This window comes from Falco punctatus, assembly GCF_963210335.1.
Source record: "Falco punctatus genome assembly, chromosome: 7".
NCBI lineage: Eukaryota > Metazoa > Chordata > Aves > Falconiformes > Falconidae > Falco > Falco punctatus.
The window spans coordinates 33,307,566-33,335,314 of NC_137587.1; the positions used below are offsets into that span (position 1 = coordinate 33,307,566).

General features: G+C 38.7%; 1 protein-coding gene across 3 annotated transcripts in view; it reads left to right on the plus strand.

Moving 5' to 3' along the window:
* Window positions 1-17,542: 17,542 nt before the first annotated feature.
* Window positions 17,543-27,749, plus strand: part of VRK1 (VRK serine/threonine kinase 1) — a 37,663-nt gene continuing 27,456 nt past the window's right edge. For 2 of the 3 annotated variants that reach the window (XM_080397746.1, XM_080397747.1), the window contains exons 1-3: window positions 17,543-17,694; window positions 23,992-24,150; window positions 25,621-25,676. In XM_080397746.1, coding sequence (XP_080253872.1) covers window positions 17,589-17,694; window positions 23,992-24,150; window positions 25,621-25,676 — 321 coding nt within the window. In that variant the 5' untranslated portion in view covers window positions 17,543-17,588. Of the gene's footprint in view, window positions 17,695-17,748; window positions 17,988-23,991; window positions 24,151-25,620; window positions 25,677-27,749 lie in introns of those variants that run through there. The other variant, XM_080397748.1, reaches the window with a different exon arrangement.

Consider the following 27,749-nt stretch of genomic DNA (forward strand, 5'->3'; position numbering starts at 1 on the left):
GTGTTTTGCACTGTGTGAACTTGTCTCAACTCCTGCATATATTGCGAGGGGTCTGGGCAATAATGAAGGAAAACACCGAGGAACTGTAGTAATAGTCCAGGGCCAGGAGACATGTTTTACTGTTCATTAGAAAGTTGAACAGGTTTAAGTAAAACAGAGGCCTTAAACTGGTCGCTGGTACTGCTGGCAGTAGGCTTTGCACCCAGGAGGTGTCTCACACTTCAGAGATCAATTCAACGTTTCAACAGCACTTGCTGTCACAGGGCATGAGTGAGCTATCACTGCCCACTGTTCATTCGGGAACGTGTGTCCCCTTCTATCCACTAGAGATTCCTGTCAGAAACTTTCCTCTGGTTCATAACACAGCCAGAAACATTAGGAAGCAACTCGAGACTTTGAAACCCCTCTGCACTGTACCGTGGGCTCTGTGAAGCTGAACCGGCATGTATTTGCCACTGGGCTAGGTGCCCAAGCAAGGATAGCCCCTTACCATAGTGGAGATAATCTGTCAAACATGATACCATATTAATTAATCAACAGGGTTTTGGGTCTGAGCTCATTGCCTATCCTCTACAGTTTAATTGTTTTTCCATTTACAAGGTTCCTAGCAAATAAGATGGCCATGTTCCTCACCTTAGCAAGTCAACAGCATCATGGAAAAGACAGAAACACAAGAACTACTGTTGACCTACTCAGGAAGAGGGTCATATTGGGCATTACTAATCAGAGGAGGTGCAGCTTTTCAGTTGACTATACTGTTCTGACTGCACAGTCAGCTGCCTGCAGACAGCACGCGTTCCCAGTAAGACCTTGTTCAAACATGTCCAGATTTTGCAGTTCTTTGTATATGCATGTACTTGCTATTAAGCATTACTGAAAGGAGTCTCCTTTTGTCCAGGCCTTACTGTTTTCAAACCAGGTAGGGAATATTGGTGATAATATTTTTTTAAAAAAGCATACAGTTCTTATCTCAGCCCTTAGAAGCCCTCTCCTGCAGAGGCACAGGAGGGCAGCTTTGCTGCACAGTCATAGCCTTCAGGGCTGTTGGTATCCAGCAGCCCCAACACTGCTCCAGCAGCTCTTGCAGTAGGAGGATGCCTCAGTCCCAGTCTCAGATTCTGCAGCCCCAGGGAGCAGCTGCCCTCTCCTGAATGTCCCTGCAGCCACTCCTCCCACTGCTGGCACTAGTATTTGCTCTTTGACATAAGCTCAACAGCCCTTTGTGAATTGTGCTTTCCTGTACCGGGGAAAACATGCACCCCCCTGGTGTTTCACTTTAGACTGACAGTCCACTTGAAACCCTGACGTGCTTTATGCCACTGGCCTTCTCCAAAGCCTGGTTGCCTTGTAAGAAAATCAAGACTATACATTGTGACACAGAATACATTTGCCTTATCATTGAATTGACTTGCTGCAGTTATTTTAGAAAGGGAAACATTGATTAGAGCAGAACAGAACTATCAGCTTTTCTTTTGCACTTTTCATTCTTTATGACAACTTACATTAGGTATTTATACCCAGATTCTGCAACGATCTGTCTAACAACCCTGCATCAATAGGGAGTCCATAAAGTCTACAATAGTTCTTACTGACTTACATGTTTGGGGTTTTTAGTGCTGTGTGTAGTGCTTACTGTGGTTTCCTAGGTAAGCTACAAAATTTGGTCTGGTGAAGTTGACACCAACATTATCCAAAATTAGCTTTTTAAGGTAAAAGTTTTCCCTAAAATTACTGAATGCCGTGTTTTACCAAAGAATGGCTCCTTTTCATTATGCTAAAATTGTTTACCTTTAATTTTTTGAAAAAAAGAGGTCTTGGCACGACACAGTTCTAAGTCCTTTGAATAATGTCTCTTTGGAACAAGTAAGTTGGCATGTTTTAGGTAAAGCCAAAGCTCTGATAGTCCCTTACACAAATGGGTAGGCAAGCAACACTTGTTGCTAAGAGTGGACAAGCTATTCTGTAACCACAACTTTATCTGCTTTTAGAGAAATTTTACTAGAATGATAGAAGGCTTTCATTGCTTTTTTGATCAATGACGCATTTCCTAATTAACGAGGGATACCAGAGACTTTCAGCCCTGTCCTTTGTGAAGTTAGTGCAAAATATTGTTGCTTGACATACATTTTATAAAGCCTTGCTGTTGCTTCCAGTGCATCAGGGATGAGCTAAATACTGGTATTAACATTGTTTACTTTTGCTAGCTGGTTTACTGGTTTGCTGGAACCAGGAATGTAATCTCTGGCTCTTCTTCTGTTGTTATTCTTTCCCCTCAAAATTTAGGAAGAGGAATGTTGTTACAGTTTCAAATTTATCGGTGAAAGCTGATGCATGTTGATGCTATGCAAAGAGGCTGATTTTATTTAGGCATTCAGAAATTGATATCTAATTAAATTTTGAAATGAAATGTTAAAACCAGTGGGTGACAGACTGCCTGTAGGCGTGTCCCCTGAGGTGCTCCCTGTTTTATTTGATAATGATCTTTCTTCTTTGCCCATGATAAACCAAGCTCTACCCTCTACTGCTATAGCACCATTATTCAGTATTTAATTTGCTCACAATCTTTTAAAACAAAAAAACCCCACTCACACTATACTTAATTATTGGCTCATTTAAGCTCTCAGTGGCTGGACCTCTGCTTCTGAGTATAGATACTTATATTTTCCGATTTCAAATACTAAAGTATCGTTTTGCAGTCACAAGACCAGCATTGACAAAAGGAGGTGATTGGGATAAATTAACATAACTCAAACTGTTATGACAAGAATTTGCAGGTGGTCACAGACTGAGATCTGATGTTAACCACTGTATGTAGAAAAGCATATATGTGTAAAGGGGTGTGTTAAGGGCAGATGTGCAACCTAAACACTGAATTTGAAACTGACTTTTTGGATTTTTTCATTGTTTTCTTTCTTTTTTCCCCACCACTCTTCCCTATTCAATCAACGTCAAGAGACCACTTCTGTATGACCTTAAATTATTAGAAATGTTCATTATCTTCAGCTCTTTGCAATAATCACTAAACAGATTTTTTTTTTTTGTAGTCACTAGCATCTCCTTTATATAAGGAAAGACACTGGAGAAATGCATTAACAAGTACATGTAGTAGTTTTTTCTGCCTGTGCCACTGGATGGCTCAATGTGTCACAAAAGAAATCTCTGTTAGCAGTGTAAGTTAAATTCAGTTTGTGAGGAAACTGTTCCTCAAGAAGGATCTGAACATATTTTGCTAAAGGTATGAAGATCAGAGTAGCCATGATGGTCATGTTATTGAGAGCTGTTAAGTTTTCTCTGGCTACAATTCTGTAACACCACTTGCAAAGCCTCCTGTAAAAGATGGTGGTAAACTCTTTGTGGACAGCAGCAATGCCTTTGGACAGCCGAGTTTGCTTTATGCTACTACGGAATCAAGAACAGTAGGGAAACAATAACTTGGTCATTGCCAACTCAAAATTTGCCTGCTCATGGACATGTTAAGAAACAGTTACATGTTGTGGCTGCTTCTTTACCGTTGGCTTAAACAGACCAGGAGCAACGTAGGTGTACACTGGAGCATGTGTCTCTGCATGAAATTAAACGAGAAAGTAGGTAGATGCTTCAGCATAGTTCCCTGCTTAAATAAGCTCTAACCCTTTGCTGCTATTCAGTCTGCAATGATGATTCCAAAACTGATAGGGCTGTTGTCCGTACCCCATTTTTCTGTAGGAACTGTACTGTGACAACCAGACTACTTGCAGTCACATACATAAGTTGGCAACCACTGGTTTCTTATCAGTCTTGATATAGGTCAATAGCTCAAATCCAGCTTATGATTAGAAAGGAAAACTATCCATGCTTCAGGTCCCTGACCTGTCCAGTCCTATGTGTTTTGGATAGTAACAATTACAGTAAAGACACCACACTTCAACGTCTCCTGTTCCACCCCGCGGTTCTTGAAAAACATGATGCAGCTTATTAATAATGCAACCCTTTACTTAGGATGTAGTTATGTGTACCAGCCTGGAATTTCTAATACTCATTGAATGATGATATATCAAATAATCTGTATTATAAATATCTTTTGGAGTTGCTCTGGTTTGTGCTAATTACCATGTTGGATTCTGAGTCATAAAGGTATTAAACCAGATCAAATAGACTGTATTTTGCCACAGAGGTGGCATAGTTCAGCATGACTGAGTCACTGCTCTGAAGAGAAGCGGCACTGAAATTTTATGCAGGGTATTGCAAGTCAAGCCTGAAGTGCATTGGCAGAGCTGCACAGCTGCAGGCAAAAAGCTGCTTTTCAGTACATACCTAATTTTACTTGTGCAATTCACTTTTTTTCCAGATACACATCTTCATCATATAACCTAAACTACATATTAGGTGCAAGCGTCCCAGGATGATTCATGCAGTGAAAAGGGAACAAGTAAAATTCTGAATCATTGCAAATGGTCAGCTTGGCAGGTGCCAAGTACAACATGTCTGGCCATGCTAAACAATCTTGGCTGGGAACTTGAAGCTGGCAAGCATCTTCTAGCTGCTGCCTTGTCTGCTTCAGTTTCCCTCTTTCCTCAGCTGGAAAATGCTTACTTACTATAGTGGAGACCTTTGTGACAGATATGTCTTCTTTTTCCTCCTCCTCCTGCCCGTGCTTGTCCTTTTCTAACCAGTGCTGATTTGAAAAGGGTTTCCAGTTGGTTAAGTCTTCTCTCTGGTAACTCCAGCTTGGTTCCCCTTGCCCTGTTCTGTCTGGACTCCCTGCCTTCTTTCTGCTTTACCTGTTTCCCAACAACTTTTGTGCCCAGAAACACCAGATGCAATTCTTTTCTTCCTGCCACCAGAACAAACCTCTCAGCTGCCCACTCCTACCTGCTGTCATCTCTCACTCATCTGTTAAATCCCCAGGCTTCCTTTATTCCTAGGCAAATGTCCCTTCTGGTTCTTTCTTGGAACATCTTCTATGGGTTTTGTGAATACTTCTGTCTGTGTATTTTTCACAATGTTTTTTCTTGGTGTTATTTCCTCTGTTGGTATACAGCAGGAAACAAGACTATTTTAAGGCTCCGACTATTGTGTTTATTAGTTTCTTGAAAGTTTTTGCAGCTTATTATTGATGTGGGATAGAAATTCACAATGAATCAAAGGTGAATAAAACACTATTAGACCACATCTTTAATGATTCATATTCACTCCAGGCTCACAGTGCCTTGGTAAAAGTTACCACAAAAGGGCAGACTAGTTGAATTTTATTACGCTATGTTGTTAATTATAAAAAAAAAAAAAATCACCTAAAAATGGTGTTTTGCAAGGAACTTTTCAGATGCTTTATAATAACCTGCATCCTTTACCTTATGCTTGGCATTCTACTGGGGGAAAAATAAGCCAATAACTTTGAGACCATGAGTTAAATATGTCATTCTACTAAGAAAATTCTCCATAAGTCCTTGCTGTCTTTTATGCTTTCCATCTTTTGAGGTTTTGGTAACTAAAGATTATTATACCTAATAAATTAGGATCTTGATAACTAATAAAACAAATCCAAGTATAGCCTACCTATTAGGTGAATTAATTGTTCACAACTTCTGGCTTGTTTGAAAGACCAGGTGCAAATGTTGTTTAGCATATTCCTGGGAAGGTACGCACCTACATGTACATACTTCTTCCTTCCATGCACTTTTATCATTCTAAGATGATATAATGATTTACTATTTCCAACAGATGCTCTGGCAATCTAAAGATGTGACAAACAACACTTGCAGGAAAAGGTTATATATCTTATCTCACCAATTGTATACAGAAATTATAAACTTCCATGCATCGGAATTCCCCTTTCGATTCTTTTTATAAGAGAAAATTTTCTTGCACTTCATTCTGAGCATTCCCAAATGTAGCCTTTCCCTCTTTCATATGACACATAAAGTGGTCACTAAATAATTGCATTTTGAGCTTAATCCAAACTACAGCACAAAGACATCAGTACTGAAGTGGTGCAAAGTGCATCTTTAGGTGGTTATATAGGATATATCTTCATATTAGGTTTTTAAAATGATTTATTTATGGAACAGGTATGTTTGTTTTTTTGAGGCCTAGGTTGTATGTTCTGGTCTTACTATGCCATGGGGTCTTGATTAAGAGTTAGAGGCAATGTAGCATCTATGTTGAACAGGCGTTCAGTGATAGCTGACTACAGGGAGGGAGCTTTTCACCCCAGAACAAATGCTTGAATAACAGTCTGTACAAGCAGGAGAAAGAGATGGCATGTGCACTTTGGGCTGGTTCAGTGCTCTCTGCATGCAGAGTCAAGCAAATGGGACCAATGGTTTCATGCCTGAGCCAGGCAGACCCATCCCTCTGCTTAGAAGCCTGTCTCATGCACAAGCAATGTAAATCTAAGTAAACAGCCAAAACTTAGGAAACATTTTCAACCTTAAAGAAATAACTTAATAAAAAGGGTAAAACACCTGATCAAGCAATCTAATACTTTTAAAAGTAGTTGTACCCTCTCAAGTTTTCTGAACTAGAAATGTAGGCGAAGCAGGCTCTATTTTGGGGCTCTGTAAATAAGTTATTTATTAAAAATATGATATTACTTTAATGATCATTCTCAAAAGACTCTTTGAAAATGAAGGAAAAGCAAAGTTTATGTTGGACAAGGAGATGGGACACAATTCTGAGAAATATTCAAGAATAAGTTATATGAAGTTCATGAAACTGGAAGATTTACTCTTCTACCCATCTATTTTGGCCCCGCTCGGTTACTTTCATCACGAGAGATGGCATGCTTTATAGCAGGGGTCCTCAAACTTTGTAACCAGGGGGCCAGCACGCGGATGCAGTGGCAGGCAGCCATCTGCAGCTGCTTGGTTTCCCCCCAAACCCCGGCGGGGGGTGGGCAGGGGGAGTCTGTAAATACCGGGGGCCGGATTGAGGACCCTGGGGGGCCGTGTCCGGCCTGTGGGCCGTAGTTTGAGGACCCCTGCTTTATACTTACAGCCTTTCTAGCAGTCAATGTAGTATTGACTGTATTGCAGCCAGTTTAGCCAGTGTGGTGATGAGATACTGTAGTTTTTACAAGCTTTCATTAGGTTTGCTGTGAAATGCCATATTCTCATATTAGTCATCATCCCTGCTTTATATCTTAAAAGATGCGTTTCAAACTGTTTTAAAAGTACATTATTATTCAACTGTTCACCAAAATAGACCAATATATATTATAATATGTTTACAAGGTGGCAGTCTTACAATTCAACAATTGAAAATTTAAATTCCATCTGAGATAGCCACAAAATTGTTTCAAATGGCTGTGCTTACTTTTTGGAGCAAGTAGTTCTAAATGAAAAGGTTGATGGCTGCAATTTGATTATTAGCAAGTAAAAGAACTCCGATAGAAACATTGTAGTCAGTATGGTGATATTCCATGGAGAATGAAAAATGTTTAGTGGACAGTTTAGGATATTGTCAGTATACGGTGTCATAAAAACTGCTGAACATGCTTCTTTATTTATATCATTGAGGCAGGTTTAACACCATTTAAATATCTTCAAAGCCATGTCTTTACTGAAAAAATTAGCTGTTTCAACAATAGATGGTAAACACTTTCTCCCTGGCATGTTTCAATTGAATACAAGCTTTAGACAGCTGGGGAGGGACAAAGCTTGGCATCTCCTGTCAAAAAGCACCCAGTCTGCAGGGAATGCAGAACTCCTCATCTCAACCATGAGATAGGTAAGGTCATATTTCATACGTGTGGATGGAGCCAGGTTCAAGTGTGTGAAGGGAGAGAAGGAGGTGAAGGGATGGAAGGAAAAGGAAGAAAATTAACCTATTCCCCAAGAGCAAACCATAACACAGAGAGCCTATCAGATTCTAGACATCTTCTCTTAGTGCCCTGGTAAGTTCACTGCGACAGAGGACAAAGCTGATTAATCATGTTTTTTTTAGCTGCTACTACTACATTAATTAATTCAATGCTTTCAACAGATGTCTGCATGAAAATACGGCAACTCAACTAGAAAAAACAGATCTTATAAACAGAGGTCTTAGGAGCTGAGATAATACTGAAGTAAAACACTACTTCTCTGAATAACAGGGCCAGTGCCAACGATATGGAAAATAAGCAAATGAGACCCTGAGGACAGAATGAAGATGGAGAGGAGCACAGCTACAGTGTGTCTCCTCAAGTCAAGGGTGGAAAAGTGTTGGGATTGTGTGTGAAGCTAGATGTGTGTTCTTGCAACTTCTTAAAAGCCTTGCATATTTCTCCAGTGAAAAATGTGTTTGCGGTTTTCCTTACCCACCATTGCAAAGGAGGAAATGAATTATTAATTTACTATCGGACAAAAGATTGTCTTAAGTTATCCAAACCCATTTAGATCACGTTATTCTACTGGAATACCTGCCTACAAATATCCAAACAAGTGGCTTTTAAAGCAAAGAGCACTGGTCACATAAAAGATGCCTGAATCAACAATATTGCACGCTGAAAATGCAGCACTGTCAGTGGTATTGTAAACAACCTCCATCTTCGCCTGCCTCCTTGTAGCAAGGAGGACACTCTCCTGCCTCTCGTCCATTCATCCTGAGCCTGCGCTGCTGCCAGCATGTGTGACAACTATTGCCAATTATGACAGTTGTTTTTGCGAAGGGGGACATCTGTCTACATAAAATCAGGCTGGGGTCTGAAAACTTGTTCACAGAGGCCATGAAATAGTCATCAGATGGTAAAAATTACCTTCTTGGTTAAAAGATAAACTACTGTCCCAAAACTGAGACAGACTGTATCTGACTAATACCTGAGCCAGGCTGACGTTTGTATGATATGTGTTCTGGGGAATCCTTGTAATTGCTGACAGATGGGTCTTCATCTAAAAAGCCTTCCACTGCTACATGCATCTCCTAAGTTTTGAAGTGTTAACATAAAAAATATGGTCCCCACTATATACTAAAAATCTGGAACATTAAATTTTTGAAAAATATATCAATATGTACTATGGATGTCTTATCTTGAGCTGTTTGCAAGTGCTAATCAAACGGCCCACAAGTTTTGTGGCTTTGGGATTGTCTCAGAGGAGTTTCAACATGAGCCCAGCTCTTTTCTTGGCATCTCATTTCTCCACTCATTGTCTTCTATATCTTTTGCTGTAAGCCTAAAAGCATAAAGATCCTCCATACAGTTGGTTCTAATTAAGTAAATTAAAGCTATAGATTTTTAAACAAAAATAAAAATGACATGAACAACAGTTAAGCATTTAAAGCACAAGAATGAATATATCCGTAAATGGGCAGGCAGTTACATTAACTCTTGACTTTCTACCTGATGCAACATATTTGCAGGGTAAATGCATTAGCAGTTCAGTGTTTCTTTAATTTTTGCACAGAAGCATCAATTTTTTTTTGTCAGATCACATTTTGTAACACAATATCAATCTTGCCATATCCATGTTCTAGACAGGCTGTAGGGATTCTGCTGTAATTATGTCAAAAAATGAAATATTTCAAAATCTGATTGACAGCTTGATTACAATAATGCATGTGATTAAATTCAGGTTGTGCTGGTGTAACGAAGGAGGGAATGTCAGTGGTAATTAACTGTATTTTTGTTAAATTTTGTTGAGCATTTCTTCCTCTTAGGTTGAAGTATATTGAAACCAATGAGACACCTAGTGGTAGCATTTTTTTAGAACTTCTTAGTGCCATTTGGGACTTGGAGAAAACCAGTTCTTATGCAAATCATATATTTTGTTACATGTCATGTAAATTTTATGTAGATTAGCATGGTCATGAGCGGCAAAACTATGCAGTACAGCAGCATGACAGGAAGGATTCCATGCTATGCTCACGTACAGAAGAGCAGCAGTAAGTACTTTTTCTTCTCCAGACAGCTAGTTCTGGATAATAAAGCTTGCCAGAAGACAGAAAATTGTGGATTATAATGAAATGCAGTGGTTTATTTTCAATTTTCTTTGTATGATATCTCCTTCTGAGGAAACAGTCAATGACTTCTGCCCCTTCTACTTCCTCAAAGAAAGTTTGTATGAGACAATTAATCCACCGAATACCTATTTATATGAATATGGATTAACTTTTGATATGAAAAAGGATGCAATGTGCACTGATTTTCATTAGGTTTTTTCTTCTCTGAACAGTAAGCTCCATGGAAAAAAAATGCTGTATCCAATCTTATAAAAGTTTTTAGGTATTTTAGAGTGTTGTTTGAAAATAAAAGAAAAATGTTACCTAGATGATAAATATTTAGTGCTCTCTCTCTCTCTGTAATTCTACTTCTCCTCCAAGCATTAGTTAAACTGCAGGATAAAAGCAGAGATGGGAAACTGTTAATTCTTAGATTCAAATAATTGAAGGTGCTTTGCCACACAGTATAATAGACTCAAAACTGTGATCCTTCACTGATCTGCCGATACCTACTAACCTTGATATTTTGCCTGCCCATCTCTTCTACAAGTTTCACTGTCCTCTCAAATGTTTCCCTTACAACTGGAACATCCATTCCAGGCCAATCCTCTTCTCTCAATCCAAATTATACTCGCTTTTAAAAGCCTGTAACTGCTGACTTGTCAGAAATCAGGTTACCTATATTCATTCTATTTTTGGGAGTGAAGGGACAGGGTAGAATAACTAACAGAAAGCTTTGGAATTTATCTGGTATTCACTGACTGTATTCTCTTTGAACAAATGTTATGTTTTCCTCTGACTCTGGATAACATTCAGTAAACTGCTTCCTAGCAAGATATAGACAGTAAAAATACGTAAATGAAATGCACTGTAATATAATAAAGTGAAATATAAATACATAAAGCTGGCATCCTTATTTATTTTCCGTGAAAGAAAGTTCTGAAGAGATTGTTAGAGAATGTAACAAATACATGGTGGTTCTTTATTTTTCCCACTACACAAACACATTTTCAAAACCCAGGGGGAAAGATGCTATTTTTGCTATCTTGAAGCAACAGAGTTAATGCTGCAGTATTTAAAATCCACTGTAGAAAACCTGCAACAGCCCAGTGACCTTGGAAGTCATGGTGATGTCTTTAAACAACAGGAAATATGGAACTGTAGATGGGGAGTAAACTACACAAAGTTTTGCATCTGGCTGTTTGCATCAAAAGAAGGTTTAAAAATATATAACCTCATTCTTCCTTGCACTTTGCTAGAACCTAATCACCTTAAGAAATCATTATTTGATCAGTAGGTCTATTGCTAATAGTAAGCTCATCTCATCCAAGAGATCTGAACTACAGAGGATAGTAAATAATAAGTTTATAGAATTCTGGTTTGTTATTTAAATAGCGTATAGTGAGAACTCCACTACTGTTTAGCAGAAAAGTATTTGGAGGTATGCTAATGGCCACAAGAAATTTTCAAACCTTCATAATGTGCTTTAATCATCAGCTGGAGATCAAAAGCCACCATGTGATTTTATACAGCATGGGCAGCTTCCAGAACTGCCTTACATGGAAAAGATCAATGGTAAAATTGGTAGATACAGCAAAGCTTTGCAATAAAGGCATTTTATGTATCTTGTTCAAAGTATTTAAGTGCCTTTTAGATCACTGATTGAACCATAGACATTATAAAGTGGAACCTTTTAATACCAAAATAAATTTGCAGAATAAAATTCCATTATAGGAAAAAGCATTGCACTGCAACAGGACAGATAATAATTCTTTCACATGTAATGGGATATATGAAATGTTTGATGATAAACAGAAGTTCTTTGTATAATTATAGTTAGACTTCATGTACTGTTGTTTGTGTGCATGCAAATGTATCTGCAGCGTAGGATATACAGTGTTCCCCAGATAAAATGCATGCATACCTATAAATACAGCTTCTAAGATGGGTGAAAACACTTCATATTCAAGACAGTCCAGTTATTTATTTTTAAGTAGAAAAAACTGCCCATGCATATGAGTTTGGACCTTGACCAAAGAAAACATACAAACCATTTAGAAACTCATGAAAGTCCTTTAATTTGGATTAATTTAATGCACTTCAAACAAACTCTAGTCTTAGAAGCTTCAAGTTATTTAAAACTATTCCCTTTCACAGCTTCAAATCACGTCTGTTAGCATCACAAAACTTCCAGAAAAAGTGAAACTTCTAACAGATCTGACTGTAGCTTTTCTTCTGGAGCATTTTCATTAATTCTTCTAATACTCCATCCCCTTTCCATTAAATTATTGGGTACTCTGTAGAGTCTGGATCTCTTATTCCCCATATTCCATTCCTTCATTTAACTATTTAACTGCTTAACTTGGGGAAAGAATACAGAGGATATTTTCAAAGAACTGCAAGATTTATAAAGACCTTTCCTGCCTCTGCATATTAATTTTGAATTTAGTATGTTCTGAATAGTACAATTAATAATGTTTTTTTAATTCATAATACAGAATCAGGATTCAAGAAATCCAGGCCTGACTTTGACATGTATTACAACTTTCCTTTGCCACTTCAAGCTAAACAAACTTCACTCAGCATCTCTGTGACTGCTTCTTCATTTGTAGTAAGGGGTAAATATTTATTTGCTGAAGGGACTCTTTATCAAGTTCTGTAAGAACTTGATCCTATCATGAAACAATGTTGTACTTTCCTTTAGTGAAGAAAACTTAGGTGACAGCCTTATCTTGTGTAATTTTTTAGATAGATATGTAAGAACTCTATTATATAAATAAATAGTCTCATCAAATAGATTGAATATTCAAAATAATAGTTGATTCTCTCTGGTTTCTTATTCTCTGCTTTCTGAAGGAACTAATAAACAAAAAAATTAAATTCCTACCTCAAAACACCAAAATGAGTCTAACTTGTAAAGACACGTGGAAAGATCTTAAACACGGGGCAAAACCAATTTTGTTCCTAGCTATCTTTTAACAAGCACTAGGACATAATAGGATGTTTTACTGCTCTCCTAAAATACACACAAGCTCTGAGGTTACTGGGCAGACCATCTTAAATACTCTCAGAATGTATATTAATGGATGAACAAAGACAACTCTGGAGTGCCATATTGCTATTCTTAGATAATAGTGATTACCCTTTTAAAGTTTAATAAAAGTAGAGTAGAGGATAAACCCCACAGGCTTCACTTAATTTATAAACATCTTTCCACTGTGGAAGATGGCATGAAATGTGAATGAGAGAAACAAAAGAAAGTTTGCAGTTACCTCATTTTTCCCCCAGTGTTGTTATAGTCACACTGCAGGCTAAGACATGGATATGATGGGGAGCATAATCATTTCTACACCACAGTACACTGTGGATGGACATTAACACAAGGCTACTGAGTCAAGAACTGCTTCTTGGAACGTGATCATATCAGTGTTCCTTCTCAAACTGTTAATGAACTCTGACCAGCGGGTTTTTAGCAAATCTCTTTTTGTCTAGCACTTTACAAGGACTGTAATTTGAAGCCAATACCGTGGAAATTTTTAGGACCAGTAATCTCTAACCTCTACTCCTGCCTGTGGTCCTCACACCCTAGTTAGGACAGCTGAGTGCAGTGCATATGTACTCCTTTATCAAGTATCTCTGGTGGCACAGTCTACCCATTCATTCTGGAATTGTCTGCTGATTTTTTTTTTTTAATTTTTCCTTTTTAAAATCTTTGTGTGCAGTATGGCAAGGTGTTTGTGAAATGTGTAATAATTTTCTTATTTTGCAAAGTAGAAAAATATAAAAGACTGCAGGAAGGGAATGCATGCTCGAGTTCTGAACCATTTCATTCTGTAATTTTTGGAAGAGTGGAAATGTGAAGAACATAACGTAAAAATACCACTGTATCACTTAATAACTTTTTAAATCCAAAGGTAATTTCATCTTTTTATAAAGAGATAAGCAGTAATCTTGTGAGGTTTCATTTTCTATAATTTCCAAGAACAAAACTCAAGGGATATGTTGTATTACTTTCACATTTCTAGATTGTTGCTTGTTTACTTGCATCTGTATGTGGAAAAGCATGCATGCATCTTTTGCTCCAATATTCCTTTCTGATATCTTGCAGAAGTTTAGACCATGAATCACAGCCTGGAAAACCTACACTAAAGTGGAAATGAGCCTAACTGAAGCATAACAGTGTCACTACTACCTGCCGACATTTGGCATTCTCTTGGTATTTTTACTGGAACCCTCACATTCATGCATTCTGGTGTTGCATTCTACCCAGCCTTGTGAGAAAGCACTGAACCCACTCAAGAGATTTGGGCTACTTTTCTGACCTTGCCTAATAATCCCTGAAGACCTTGAACAAATATTTTACTCCACCTATGCCTCAGCTTTCTTAGTGTAGAATGAAAGAGAGGCTAAATCACTTGGAACATTTCACTTTTTTCTCTATTTTTTTGTTTGTTTGTTTGTTTGTTTTTGTGAGGTTGGAGGATTCGGATGCTTTTGTACTATTTTAAGTCTTTTGAGGAACATTCTCAATATTTTCTTAGTAATGAGGATGTAACTTGCATGTCTTCTGGAATTCAAAAGTACACATAGCTCTCCCAAACAAATAGCCATTTCTGCAATGGCTATTCTCCATTTACTCTGGAGATTCAGCAGCCCTCTGAAAACTTTCACATTTAATCTAGGTAATTTTATAAGGTGCTGATTTAGAATAATTTATCCTGTAGTGTGATTGCTACCTCTTCAGATGTTCTTGTCAAGCCACATTCAAAATGTGATTCTTTTTAACCCATTGCTAAATTAAAGGAATCTGACTGTTTATATACTATAGTTCATTATATACTGCATATTTGCTATTATTTAAAAGTAGCATTTGAACTCTTCTTACAGCTGTTTCTGTAGTGCATACATAGATTTGATTGCCCATGCCATTTAGGATAAGAGATCGTTTAAGGAAAAGATACAAAGTCCTCTCTTTGGAGAAGAATCAAATATAACTATCAATTCTAAAATAATTCTTAAAGCATATTTGAAAGTTGTAGTCAACACATTCCAGGAATGTTCTTACTACGCATTAAAGTGAAGGATGATAACAAGAAACTCACTCTATGCTTTTGTTTGTTCCCCTGTACTTGGCACTGGTGAGGCTGCACCTCAAATACTGTATCCAGTTTGGGCCCCTCACTACAAAAGGGATGCAGAGGTGCTGGAGCGTGTCCAGGGAAGGGCAATGAAGACGGTGAAGGGTCTGGAGCACAAGTCTTACGAGGAGGGAGGTTGAGGGAACTGGGGTTGTTTAGCCTGAGGAAGAGGAGGCTCAGGGGAGACCTTATCGCTCTCTACAACTACCTGGAAGGAGGTTGCAGCGACGTGGGTGTTGGTCTCTTTTCCCAAGTAACAAGTGCTAGGACAAGAGGAAATGGCCTCAAGCTGTGCCAGGGCAGGTTTAGATTGAATATTAGGAAAACTTCCTTCACTGAAAGGGTGTTCAAGCACTGGAGCAGGCTGTCCAGGGAAGTGGTTGAGTCACCATTCCCGTAGGTATTTAAAAGAAATGTAGATGTGGCACTTAGGGGCATGGTTTAGTGGTGGACTTGGCAGTGCTAGGTTAATGGTTGGACTTGGTAATCTTAAAGGTCTTTTCCAATCTAAATGATTCTGTAATTCTTTGGTCAATATTTACCTTTCTGATATCTAGTCGAACAATTGACAGTATATGGGGAACATCTGAGAAAAGTTGTATTCACTTCAGGTTTGGTTAATACTTGAAGGATTTCTAGCTGTAGCAATATTAACACAAATGTACCCAGATTGGCTAAATAAAACCCTATCCCTTTATTGTATAGAAACATAATATATGAAAGTCCTTGCACTGATAGTTTATTGGCAGAATCTTATGATTTTTTTAATAGAGCCAGGATTAATATATTGAAACTGTACCTTTTGATTTAAACTGAACTGGTTATTCTGGCTCAAAAGAGAAAAATCTGAGGCAGAATGAGGTCCAGGTTTCTCTCTTCGTATAAGAAAGATAATATATTTTGGCCAAATTTTTACATGGGATAGAAGAATTTATTTTAGATCTCCATAGCTTCATTGTTCAGACTCTGTCCAGAATGACATCTTGAAGGTCAACTTTTCACTGGAGTTTGAATAATATTTTTTTAAACTAAGTACTAGATTCTAGTAAATTAAAATGTGATTAATGTGTAGAAATTGAATTTCTCATTTTCTCTATTGGCATCTTAAAATGGTTTCACAATCCCAGTAATCTGATATTAAAGACGATGGTACTTCAAATGAAATGGTATTATGTGCGATAGCCTCATCCATTTCTTTCAAACAACCTTTTGGTCTTTTCTATAAGTGGCAATACTCTAGAACATTCAGAATAGTTCAGATTCCTGAACATCTGCAGGAGTACCTAGGATTTCTAGCATATATTTCTGTTATTCCTAATGTAGCCCAGGTTTTCATGGAAATCTTTATGAATACTGTCATTGTGAACATACCATGGAAAGATAGTTCTTTGGTTTAAGCTGTTTAATACCTCTAAACCTGCAGCATGTGAAGATGGTGGCCATGAAAACATAATGCTTTTCTTAAGGGTTTAAAATTCCCATGAAATTAACAAAACAAAACCATTGTCCTTTTATTTTCCTGCCTCATCCCATAAAACCCGTTTTGGCCTGCCTTTAATTTTCCAGGCCTGTCTCCTATGTCACAGCTTGGCAGAAGCAAATGTGGGTGTGCCCATACTTGTACCCAACAATAAAAGAAAGAGGTGTCAATGGAGCACTTAGGGAAATGGTTTAGTGGTGGACTTGGCAGTGTTAGGTTTATAGCTGGACCCAATGATTTTAAAGGTCTTTTCCAATCTAAATTATTCCGTGATTCTTTGATTCTATGTAGTGATACCAGATGATTGGATCAGACCTGCTAGATGAACCAACACCATGTGATTTGACTTGAAGAAAAAGAGAGGAAAGAGAATCAGGAGAGCAGTCAGAATCCATGCTGACCCTACAAAGGCATGGGCTTTTTTCCATAAAGTTTTGTAATAATTAATTTTGCAGAATGTTCTTGTGTACTCTGAACAACCTAAGTATTAGAGATCCCATTAAAAAAAAAAAAAAAAATCAGTCAGGACTAATTAAACACAGACTTTGCCAAAGGGCAGATAAAAAGCTTCTTTGGAGCAGGGAAAACTCCATCAGTAGATAGGTAAAATCAGTAGTAGGGTAAATCAGAAAAGGTCTGACAGGTAAGTATGAAAGTAGGTAAAGTCAGGACGTATGTAATGGTATGTAATGAGGTAACGCACAGCTGCAGGCTCTGGTGCTGCAGTGGCTGGAGGGGTCAGTTTTTGCCTAGGCATCTGTTGCACAAGATGGATCTTGCCTCCTGGAATCCTGTGTCTTGCCCTGTCTCCTGAACAGGGATTATCACCACACGGCATCAGCCTGACACTGGCATTACTAAACTTATTTCAGCTTCAAACGCTGAGATGCCTCACAGCTCCCCTGCGAAACACCTCAGCTTTTGGCGCGCTTTGGGCGCGGTGCCTGCTGGGAAGTGTAGCCCGTTCCCGCCGCCTGCCCCCGCGCAGCTCACGGACTGCACTTCCCAGCAGGCACCGCGCCCGAGGCGGGGCGAGGGCGGGCGGCCGTGGCGTAGCAGCCCAACGGGCGCGGGCGATGTTGCCAGGTGGGCGCCGGGGCGGGCGGGCGCTCAGGGCCCCTCTCAGTGCGGGAATTTCGGACAGGGCGGAGGGAGCAGCGGCCGGGCCTGGGCAAGGAGGAGGTATTTGAAGCAGGCTTCTGCTTTTGTGGTGTAGTTTTTTATTTTAGGAGGCAAGTTTTGGGGCGCTGTTTCTCCTCCCCTTCGGCCTGTTGAGCGTCCCCGGCCCTTCTGGCGGGTTGCGGCTGGGTTTTCCCGCTTCCCTAGCTAAGGAGGCTGGTGGTACCGCCGGGGCCTGCTCGGATCTTGTGCCTCCCTCGCGGGTGGGGAAGGCACCTTCCCCGCTTTCTCCTGACCCAGCCCGTGGCGCCGGAGGCGTCTCGCTGGGTCAGCAGCGAGGGAGAGAATGGGGGCAGGTGGGTATGAGCTCCCCTCAGTTTCACCCTTGGGGTCTGCTGCGCCCACATTCCTCTGCCTTCATGGGCTGTTGGCTCTAAAGCTGCCTTTGGTGGCAGGGGCCTCAGTTGCTTGCTTTCGTGGTTATTCTTTTTAGCTCTAAGACTAGGTGGGGTAGGTAGAATGAAAGCTATACTCGGTACACTTAGAGGTTTGTCACTTTCAGGAGCATCCCGGTGTGGCTACCAAACAAACTACCATCTTGGTTGGGAGGCATTCCTGAGTTTTGCTTTAAAGTAAACGTAATTGTTGGTTTTTTTTTAATACAAACCTACAAATCACAAATTAAAATCTTCAATATTAGGATCAGGACAGGCCTGTTGTGTAAGAACTGGGCTAAGCTAGTTTTTGTCAGTGGTTGTGGTTTCTCTTCACTTCCTGTTTTTTGCCATTCTCCTTCCTTGTTCAAAAATTACACAATTGCAGGTAGGGTAAACCCTGTATCTTCTTTGGTTTTCAAGTTGTGCTTAAGCCTTTTAGTAATTCGTAGGGAATTTATAGGCCCTTCTTATCATGAACAAAAATATAAAAGCTGTTGTGAAGCGTTCTGTAGCTATTGCCATGTCAAAAGACTTTTGTCTTCCTCTGTAGGAATAAGCTGTCCACTTAATTTTTGGGGATAATTCCCAAATGATGTAGGATTCCTAATGAATTTCAGAGCTGTTGATTTTTATGCAGTGTGCCAAATTATCAAAAAGCCTTTTAAGTGTCTAACTCCCATGCATAGGTACTTGCTGTTGGTTTGGTGGTGAGGTGATTTGGAGTACAGATGATTTCGTACCTTAAAAAGTTCACTGTATTCTTTATTGCAATAACTCTCTCGGTGGTGCTCAGGGTTTTCAGGAGAACCTTAGTAACACAGTACTTTCTCTTGTAAATGCCTGTTTCCTATTTCTGAACAAGCTGTATTCTGGAATTTTAAAAAGTTATCGGTGTGTTTGAAAAACAAGCAAGAACGTGCTCACTATCTACCTCACTTGGTATTACAAGTCAGGGATACTTCAGGTACTGCTTTGGTGGTCCCTCATATGAAACAATTTTACCGTTTTCAGAAGTCTTAAACCGTCATGTTCTTTCCCTGCCACTCCTTGAGCAAAAACTTGCTTTTGTTTTCTGCTTGTCTTTATTTCTTTTTTTGCAAGCAGTTAGATGTCTTGCTGTGGCTGATGAACACTGTTAATGATGCATAGATTTCAGGTCTTGCTGAGCTACCTGTTTACAAAGAGGAGCACAGATTGCCAGCATGCCTTCTCTGTGTTGAGAATGAAAGTAGGTCCTACTCAGAAAAACAACTATAAAAATTGCAGCATCCAGAGAATAAAAGAACAGGATCAGGAAGACACCAGTCTGACTTGCCACACAGCAGAAATACTTCCTTCAAAATAAGTTTGATTTACATTAATTTCAGAGTTATTGGGAATGGCTGCCAACAAAAATTGAGAAGTGGCTATTCATATTTATTGTAAGAGTTCAAGTATCGCTAGAGTAGCAATGATTGCAGACAGCATTTGTAAGGATAATGCCACTAATAGCACTATTGATGCAAAATTGTCTATGTATCTCAAGTACAGTGTATTCAGTTTCTTCCAGGATGTTTTATTAGGGAGAAGCAGGAGAAATAGCCTTTGTGGTACTAAGAGGCTTTTGGAGAGAGTTTAGACAAATAGACTTCTGTTATTCATACTTGTTAGTAGAAAAATCTTTGTTTTGAGCATATTGTAGCCATATAAAACGCTGCTGTTTACAGTCATGCACCCTGAAAATTGTTCTTGTCAGATACCTTGGCTAAGTAGGGTCAGGTCTGTTTGATACTTGAATGATAGTACAGTACTTGACATCTATGGCACTGTTTCCAAGGACTTCAGCATGGTTGCAGGCAGTAATGAATTAAGCTTCACAGTACCCGTGGGATAGAAAATATTTCCATTTACTGGTGGGGAGAAGTAATTGAGATGCAGGAAAGTTTAAGGTGTTTTTTTTTTTTTTTTTTCTTTTTTGGTATGTGTGTGTCCATTTTTAAAAGTGATTTTAGGGAGCAGTAGATGTCTATTCCAGTTGTGCAATATTACAGTAGGGACCTCTACATCATGCTTGCTAGTTTGTAGGTTTCCTGACAAACCTTTCATGTTTGCTGTATCATGAGTTGAAAAGCAGACAGAATGATAGAATTTGCACGAAGATGTCATTTTCTTTTTTCATTATATTTGGTGGGGTTTGTTTTGCCCAGTTCTATTTTTTCTTGTTGAAATTTTTGCAGTCTCCAGGTGTCTGTGGTTTCAATCAATAGAAGATCCATGAATGGATTTATCCAAATAAATGGGAAAGCATGTGCAGCCATTGCTTAAATATTTCCATGGATAACAGCTTTTTTGCAAAAGAGTGAGTGCTTAGTATTGTGCATGCTGCCCAGTGAAAGCGATCAGTGTTTGGAACCTATGGCCTACTGATAGTTTGACCAACTTGTAAGTAGGCACAGTGCCATCTTAACAGACGGATATGAATATAGACAGCCAAGAAACCATGTATGTGTATCTAGTGTATTTGTTAAGGGCAGGGTTCCCAGCTGGGGATGTTCAAACTTATGTCCATTTTGAATTTTTGCTTTTATGGATAAAGGGAAGTTGTGATTAATTATTTTTTTTTTAACTAAATACCTTCAGGCATACAATTACTGACCACATTAAATGAAAAAAGGAATTAAAAAAAAAAAAGGGAAACACGAGCTCTTTCTTTGATACTCTTGAGGAGCTATTTTAAATAAACTTTATTCCCTTTTAACCAAGGCTACTATCAAGAGACTCACTGTGAATGTCAAAGATGTGAAGCATATCAATAGTTTTACTTCACTGACTTGCTAGTTTTATTGGAATAGAGGCTACAAATTTTTCTTTTACTGGGCAGCAATCTGTCCAGAATTCAAACACCTAAGTGCATGTGTCCAAGTCTAGCTGGAATTGTAGTAATTCAGAGAGTCAAGGGATGCAGTCCTTCAAGCCCTCTTCATGTCTCTTGTACTGTTCTTAGCTTGAGGACAGTATGCTTATTTTGTATACATTTTTGTACCCTTTAGATGATAGTGTGATGTTGTCCCACATCTGAGTCATTAAGTAACACTGCTGATTTTTGCACTTTAGGTTTCTCCTTATCTGAGTCAGTCTTGGGGCTGTAGGCTTCTGGTTTATTATCCTATTACCACTACAAATGGTTTAAGTCTGTCCTTTGTTTTAATCTTTTTCTTGATCTGAGTGTCCTGAGAAGCTGCTAAAAGGTTGACCTGTTCTTGTGATATCAACAGGTAGTCAGATATCAACAGTCCTGCCAGTCTTTTGTTCCTTCTGGCACTTTGACACCATTATGTTCTTATTGGTATGGTCCTAGCAGAGCTAGCTGGAATTGCATTTGGTTTTTGGAAGTGTCATTTTTCTTCTGTAGAAAATTTGGAGGAAGAACCTTCCTCTAAGACAGTACAGTATGTATCACCTTGAAGATTAAAAAAACCCACAACAAACATTGAAGAGGTATAGAGAGAAGAGTTTCTTGAAGATGGGGTATGGATAGAGCTGTGGGTAAAGTTAGCCTTAAAACTTAAGTGTAAAATGTCAAAACTGTATCTTGATTACAGGGAAGAAGTATCTTGATTACAGGGAAGAATGTTACTGTATAGAAGTGTAAATATGGGAGAGTAATGCAAAATTAAAACATCCTGTTTTGTGATAATGAGGAAGCTTATGCAGTGTAGGTATTGATGAATACCAGTCTCTTCCTGTGATGTGGGTGTTTTGTAATACCATTTTGTTGAAGTTTTTTGTTTAACCACAATAGGTATTTGGATGTGACACCAAGACTCTTCTCAGATTAATGAGGACATTGAAAAAGCAGAAGTTTTCTTTGGCATGGACTCTTACACCTTCTATTCTGTGTTTATTTCTATATTGAATGACTGTAGCGTCTGCAGACTGCTTGCAGCCACAGTCCAGTATGCTCTGACCAGGTTCTTTTAGATCTACTTGTACAAAGGGTGTAATATTTAATATAAAATTTTACTTATTTGAAGGTAGCTGATGCTATATGAGATTTCTGATGCAGGAGAGTGTTACAAAATATGCTGAAAACAGTACAAATGTAAGTAGTGTTGAGCAAAATACAGCAATTGCAATACATGGTTTGGCTACAATACTGATGTGATTCCCGTTGCTGGTCTGTGTAATACGCTTACTGTCACAATGCTGAGGATACCTTGGTTGAAACCATCTCAAAGTTGTTGATCTCTTGCAAATTCTTTTGCTGGTTGTTTATTTTTTATACTCTTATGTTGGGCTGAGCCTCATAGTTACCGGCCTGGCTAACTCGGGAGACATTTATGTATCATTTGATCCACTCCAAAATTTTGAGCTCCACTCAACTGTTGTTTAGCTATTACCCAAAACAAAGGCCACCCACCCGTTCCCTTTGCGTTGAGCTAAAGAGAGCTCCTTTGCATTATTTCCAGAGCTCCTTGGGCATGTCACTGTGCCCATCTTGATGGACTGTGCCATACATTGTCGAGCTTTTTTCAGTGACTTTCCCACCCCGAGGGGTTTGGTGAGTCACAGCTGCACACTTGAGTATTAGCAGACAGAATAACATTTTCACGGAACTTGACAGTTATTCTTGCATTTAGTAAGTAGAAAAATGAGTATGAGTTGCTCTTTTCAGATGTTAGTTGGGTGATAGACATTATTTGGGGAAGAAAATTTCCTAAAGATACTACCTAGTCAGAAAAGAGACTTGTAAAGTGGGGAGCACTTTTGAAACAACTCTTGTAGTTACTCAATTTTCTATTTGGGAAATTTAAAAAAGTCCTAGAGGAGCATTGGAACTAAAAGAGGAAAATTGATGTTAAGTAACTGCATTTGGCTTAGGCTTATTGAATTTTGTAGCTAGACTGGGAAAAAGTTATTTTGCTATCCAGAAACTTCCTGAATTTGTATTAATACTCCTTCCTGCTTCCCCAAGCAAAATAAAATAATACTATTAAAATCCCACCAATCAGAACCATATCTTTTAGAAAATTCCTCTGGCTCTGTTTGTATGACTTTTATCTTCACACTTTAGAAGGAAGGATCAGTTCTTTGTAAAACAAATCATGAATGTTTTTAATGTAAAGAGATCCAGCACACTCTTTGCCCTATTGTGGCTGCATATTCAGTAAGTTATTTTCCCAAATGAAACTCTGACTGCTAAAAACTCAAAACATTTATTTGCTCAAAATGCGGCCTATTCTGCAGAAAGATGCATGTGTTTGGTTCCTGAGGGCTTTTATGTTATTTCTGGAACTATTGCTTACCTGAGGCTGGGAGAAGGCAACAGTAATTTTTTTACATTTATGTTCTCAAACTAGGTAGTTGTGTGCTAGTTTGATGATGATCTATTACATGCTGCCCTGTGAACAACAGTGTTTCTGTTGCATGCAGTTATGTAGGAGAAAAAACCCCATTTGAATGGCTTAATTTTTTTTGGTATTTCTTATAGGTAAGAGGAATTCCTCATATTATTAATGAAGACTTAGACTATGTGACACTTCTTCAATATGCAAGTTTCTTTCCAGGAAAACCAATGAACTTTATTTCAATAGTTTACTTTTTTCCTAAGTTTAGACCTATGATTTGTTGTGATTAAGTGCAATAGATTCTGAGATTTTTTTCTAGCATGTATTATACAGGGTCTTCTAATAGGTTTCTCTTGTGAAGATTTTTGCTGTCAAATTTTTATGTGATGCCTGGAAAAATTAGTTGGTTTTCCACTTAGAATTCATGCCAATAAAACTACTTACTGTATTTCTTTTAAAGTATTTTTGTAGTAACAAATTAAAGCTTAAACAATCCATACTTTTTCATGCTTCTAATAAATTTCTACATAAAATAAGTCTGGCTAGCATGTAACCTCAGCTTTTGTTTTATTTTTCCTTCCCTCCTCTCCCTCCAGGGAAAATGCCTTATAAGAAGACTGCTGGAAAAAGAGCCCCTGCAAAAAGAAAACTTGCTGAAGTGTTTGCTCTGGGGGAGGTTCTAGCAGATACATCAAGAAAAGAATGGAAATTAGGTATCTCTATAGGGCAAGGAGGCTTTGGACGGCTATATCTTGGTAAGTGTAGTTATCTTTGATAATGCTTTAAAATGGAGAGGGAGATGTTTATCCTTATTCAAAGCAATGAAAAATTGAACCTAAGTTAGAAGTGCGGAGTGTCTTCAAGTGATCTTTTTTACTAGAACCTTAACTTAGTTCATGGTGTTGGAAAAAAATTCCAGGAGTGGATAAATGGTCATTGTAAGTACTGTGGTTGTGTGAGATTCCAATGGTAGTGCATTCAATTTTTAAACCAAAATCTTTATTACTTTTTAGCAGTGAAATGATAGTTTAGTATTTATTTAAACTTGATTTCTGGTCTGGCTGAAAGAAAGTATTTTCACGTGAGTGTCATTTTCACAAATTCTGAACTGAAACTGTCTATCCTGTTGAGGCTACTGATCAGCCAGTATTTTGGCTGGTTTTGACTTTGGTGTTGCTTGTGACTTTTTCATTGCTTTGTGAACTTACGACATAAGTCATATACTTTTACCAATGCTCAAAATAAATTGAAATCTTGGACTTTACAGTTTAAGGCATCAGCACAGATCTTGGTTTGCAATGCTGTTTATTGAATTGAAGGAAAACTTCTGGTAGTGGATGGTGTTCCATACTTAGTATCTCTGTTACTTGAACAGATGAAGAGAGGTCTTGAGAATACCTCAGGGAGTCCAAAAAACTTGATTGCCCCTAGTAATTTTCCACACAATTTTGAAGGGACGAAAGTTAATGTGATCATGACGGTAAGGTTTTTTGTTGCTATGGATTTATGGTCTGTCTCCTCTTGGTGAAAAAGTTGCACTGAGTTCATAGTGAGTTGAAAAAAAATTATTAATAATCTATCCTGATTTCAAAATGAACAGACTGCAGCATAAGTGGATTAAGAAGGAAAACAAGACCAATGGGTGGCTTCTTGCCAAAGCAGCTGCCCTCTACTACCTATTCAGCCTTGCTCAATAAGCTACTACGTTTACTGAGACTGGAGTTCCAGCTCACTCAAATTGTGCAGTTCTTCACGTTAAGAATTCTGGCTTTGTACAAGCCAAATCTTGCTTTCAGTTTTCCTCCCCATCATTTGCACAAAGCTGTGCCCCTGACTGTTCCTGTACTTTGTACTTGCCTAACTTGTCCTTCGTACCTGTATTGCCTTCTGTCACAAATATCAACAGCTTAGTAGCAATGGAAAGTCTCTTTTGCATGTATGACATAGCAAAATAGTAGAGAGAATGTGTTTTTCGTCTTTGTCCACTGTGTATGTTCATCATAGTCCTGGAAAAAGAAAGTAATGCTACTGACTAGGAAAAAGAACTTGTTTATTTAGTAAATTGCCCGTTTTCCTCAAACAGGAGGGAGAATGCAAGACCATATCCATACAGAGTAGTTCTCTTACCAGAGAACATACAGATATATGTTCACATCAGTACTTAATTGCTTTGTTGTTTGTAACTGTATGTTTTATGACAGTTTCCTCTCCTTCCTTTTTAACAGCTGATGTTAATTCTTCAAAGTCAGTTGGCGGTGACGCACCTTATGTTGCAAAAGTGGTGAGAGCATTTGAATCTTTACTTCACAACTTGAAAATGTTTGTCCTAGAACAGCATGTGTAATTTAAAACATCTGGCTGAAAATAATACAGTTGCATAGTGCTGTTTAAAATAAAAGTGTGGTGATACAGAAGAATGCTGCTGAGAATTGGGACTCCTCTATGAGGGTGGATAATGGAATATCAGCAAGTTGGAAAAGGTTCATTAAATGGATCGGATTCTGTTTCATTTGCTTCTTCCTGTAAACAGCCCAAATAACACAAAGTGAATGAAATCTGGCTAGATTTTGGAGAATTTATGTGATTCAACGGTGAGTCTGTGTGAACTGTTGCTCACCACTGGATGTAGGTAAGCTGACAGATGGCTTGGGAGTAGAAACAGAAAAACTTTGATTCCTGAGGTCCCAACAGATACGAAGTCCTTTGAATAGTTTATCGTAAAACACATACGTATTCTAATTTCTGTTGAATTAAAATGGCACTGACACATAATTTTTTTAACCTAATGATTAGAGAGAACAAAAAGCATTGTTCATAGCTCATTTTTAGCCCATTGTAGCAAATCAGCAGACTCTTTTTATTAGTTGAAATTTTCTTGGTGTTAATATTAAAATAGAAGAGTTATTTAACTCGATTTGGCTGTAATGGTCTCTTCCTAAGTGCCATGGTTGTAATCCTGGTTTAACTAAGCACTGCACCACTGCTCACTTGCTACCTCCCCCAGTGGGATGGGGGAGGGAATTGGAAGGGTAGAAGTGAGAAAGCTTGTGGGCTGAGATAAAGACCGTTTAATAGGTAATGCAGAAGCTGTGCATGCAGGCAAAGCAAAATAAGGAATTCATTCACCGCTTCCCATCGGCAGGCAGGTGTTCAGCCATCTCCAGGAAAGCAGGGCTCCATCATGTTTTCATGGTTAATTGGGAAGAGAAACGCCATGACTCCAAACATCCTCCCCTCCCCTTCTCCCAACTTTATATAGCTGAGCATGATGTCGTATGGTATGGAAAAACCCTTTGGTTAGTTGATGTCAGCTGTCCTGGCTCTGTTCCCTCCTAACTTCTTGTGTACCACCAGCCTACTGGCTGACAGGGCCCTGTTAGAAGCAGAAAAGGCCTTGAATCAGTGTAAGCCCTGCTCAGTAATAAAGAAAACATCTCTGTATTAGCAACACTGTTTCCAGCACAAATCCAAACCATAGCTCCCATAGTGGCTACTGGGAAGAGAATTAACTATCCCAGCCAAAACCAGGACACCAAGGTATAAAGTATTTTTTCTTACATTTTGCTAAATTATTTATTTTGTATAGAACCTACTATTATATGTGATTCCCCGGTACAGTTTTAGTGAAAAAGCCTGAGAGTATGTGAATAGCCATAGTAGATCCAGACCATTCATTTTTTAGGTAGTACTTCTGGTCATGTGACAAAAGGAAATACCAAAACTGTACAAGAACTTCACAATGTAAAAAAATCAGTTCTTCAGCACAGTTCTGCAATTCTCTAATCTTTTCTTTAATGAACTATTTGGTGATACTGAAATGTTTTACTGCAATAGCTTGCCACTTATTAAACGAAAAGATCAGGTTAATGTAGAATGAAATACATTTTAGTCAGTATGTGCCTTTAATCTTGATATTTACATCTGCTGACTATGGGGAAATTCTGGAGTACTGGTTTTTGGTACTGCTCAGACTGTTGGTGATGAACCTCTTTCTGAAAAGTTGTCCCTTGCTGAAAATTCTACTGATTATGATGTAAACGTCTACCACGCTTCCAACATTGGCGTACTGCTACTGCCTTAGATGTTTGTGGGCAGGAATTCCCCATAGACCAGGAGCCACAGCCTGCAGCTGTTGCATGGTGGCAGCCTGCTTTTCTATGTCCAACGTGTGCATTGAGGGCAGGAGGTATCCATTGTGCAGAAGCTGTGGCCTGTTTTAGAGGCAGACAACAGACATTCAAGTTATCAGTAGTGGCTTGCCTATGAGAGGCAGTAGCTCCTAATGGCTGGCTCCTGCCACGTTTGAACTGATCAGGAGGCAGAGCACCATTCAACCTTCATGGAAGAATCCAGC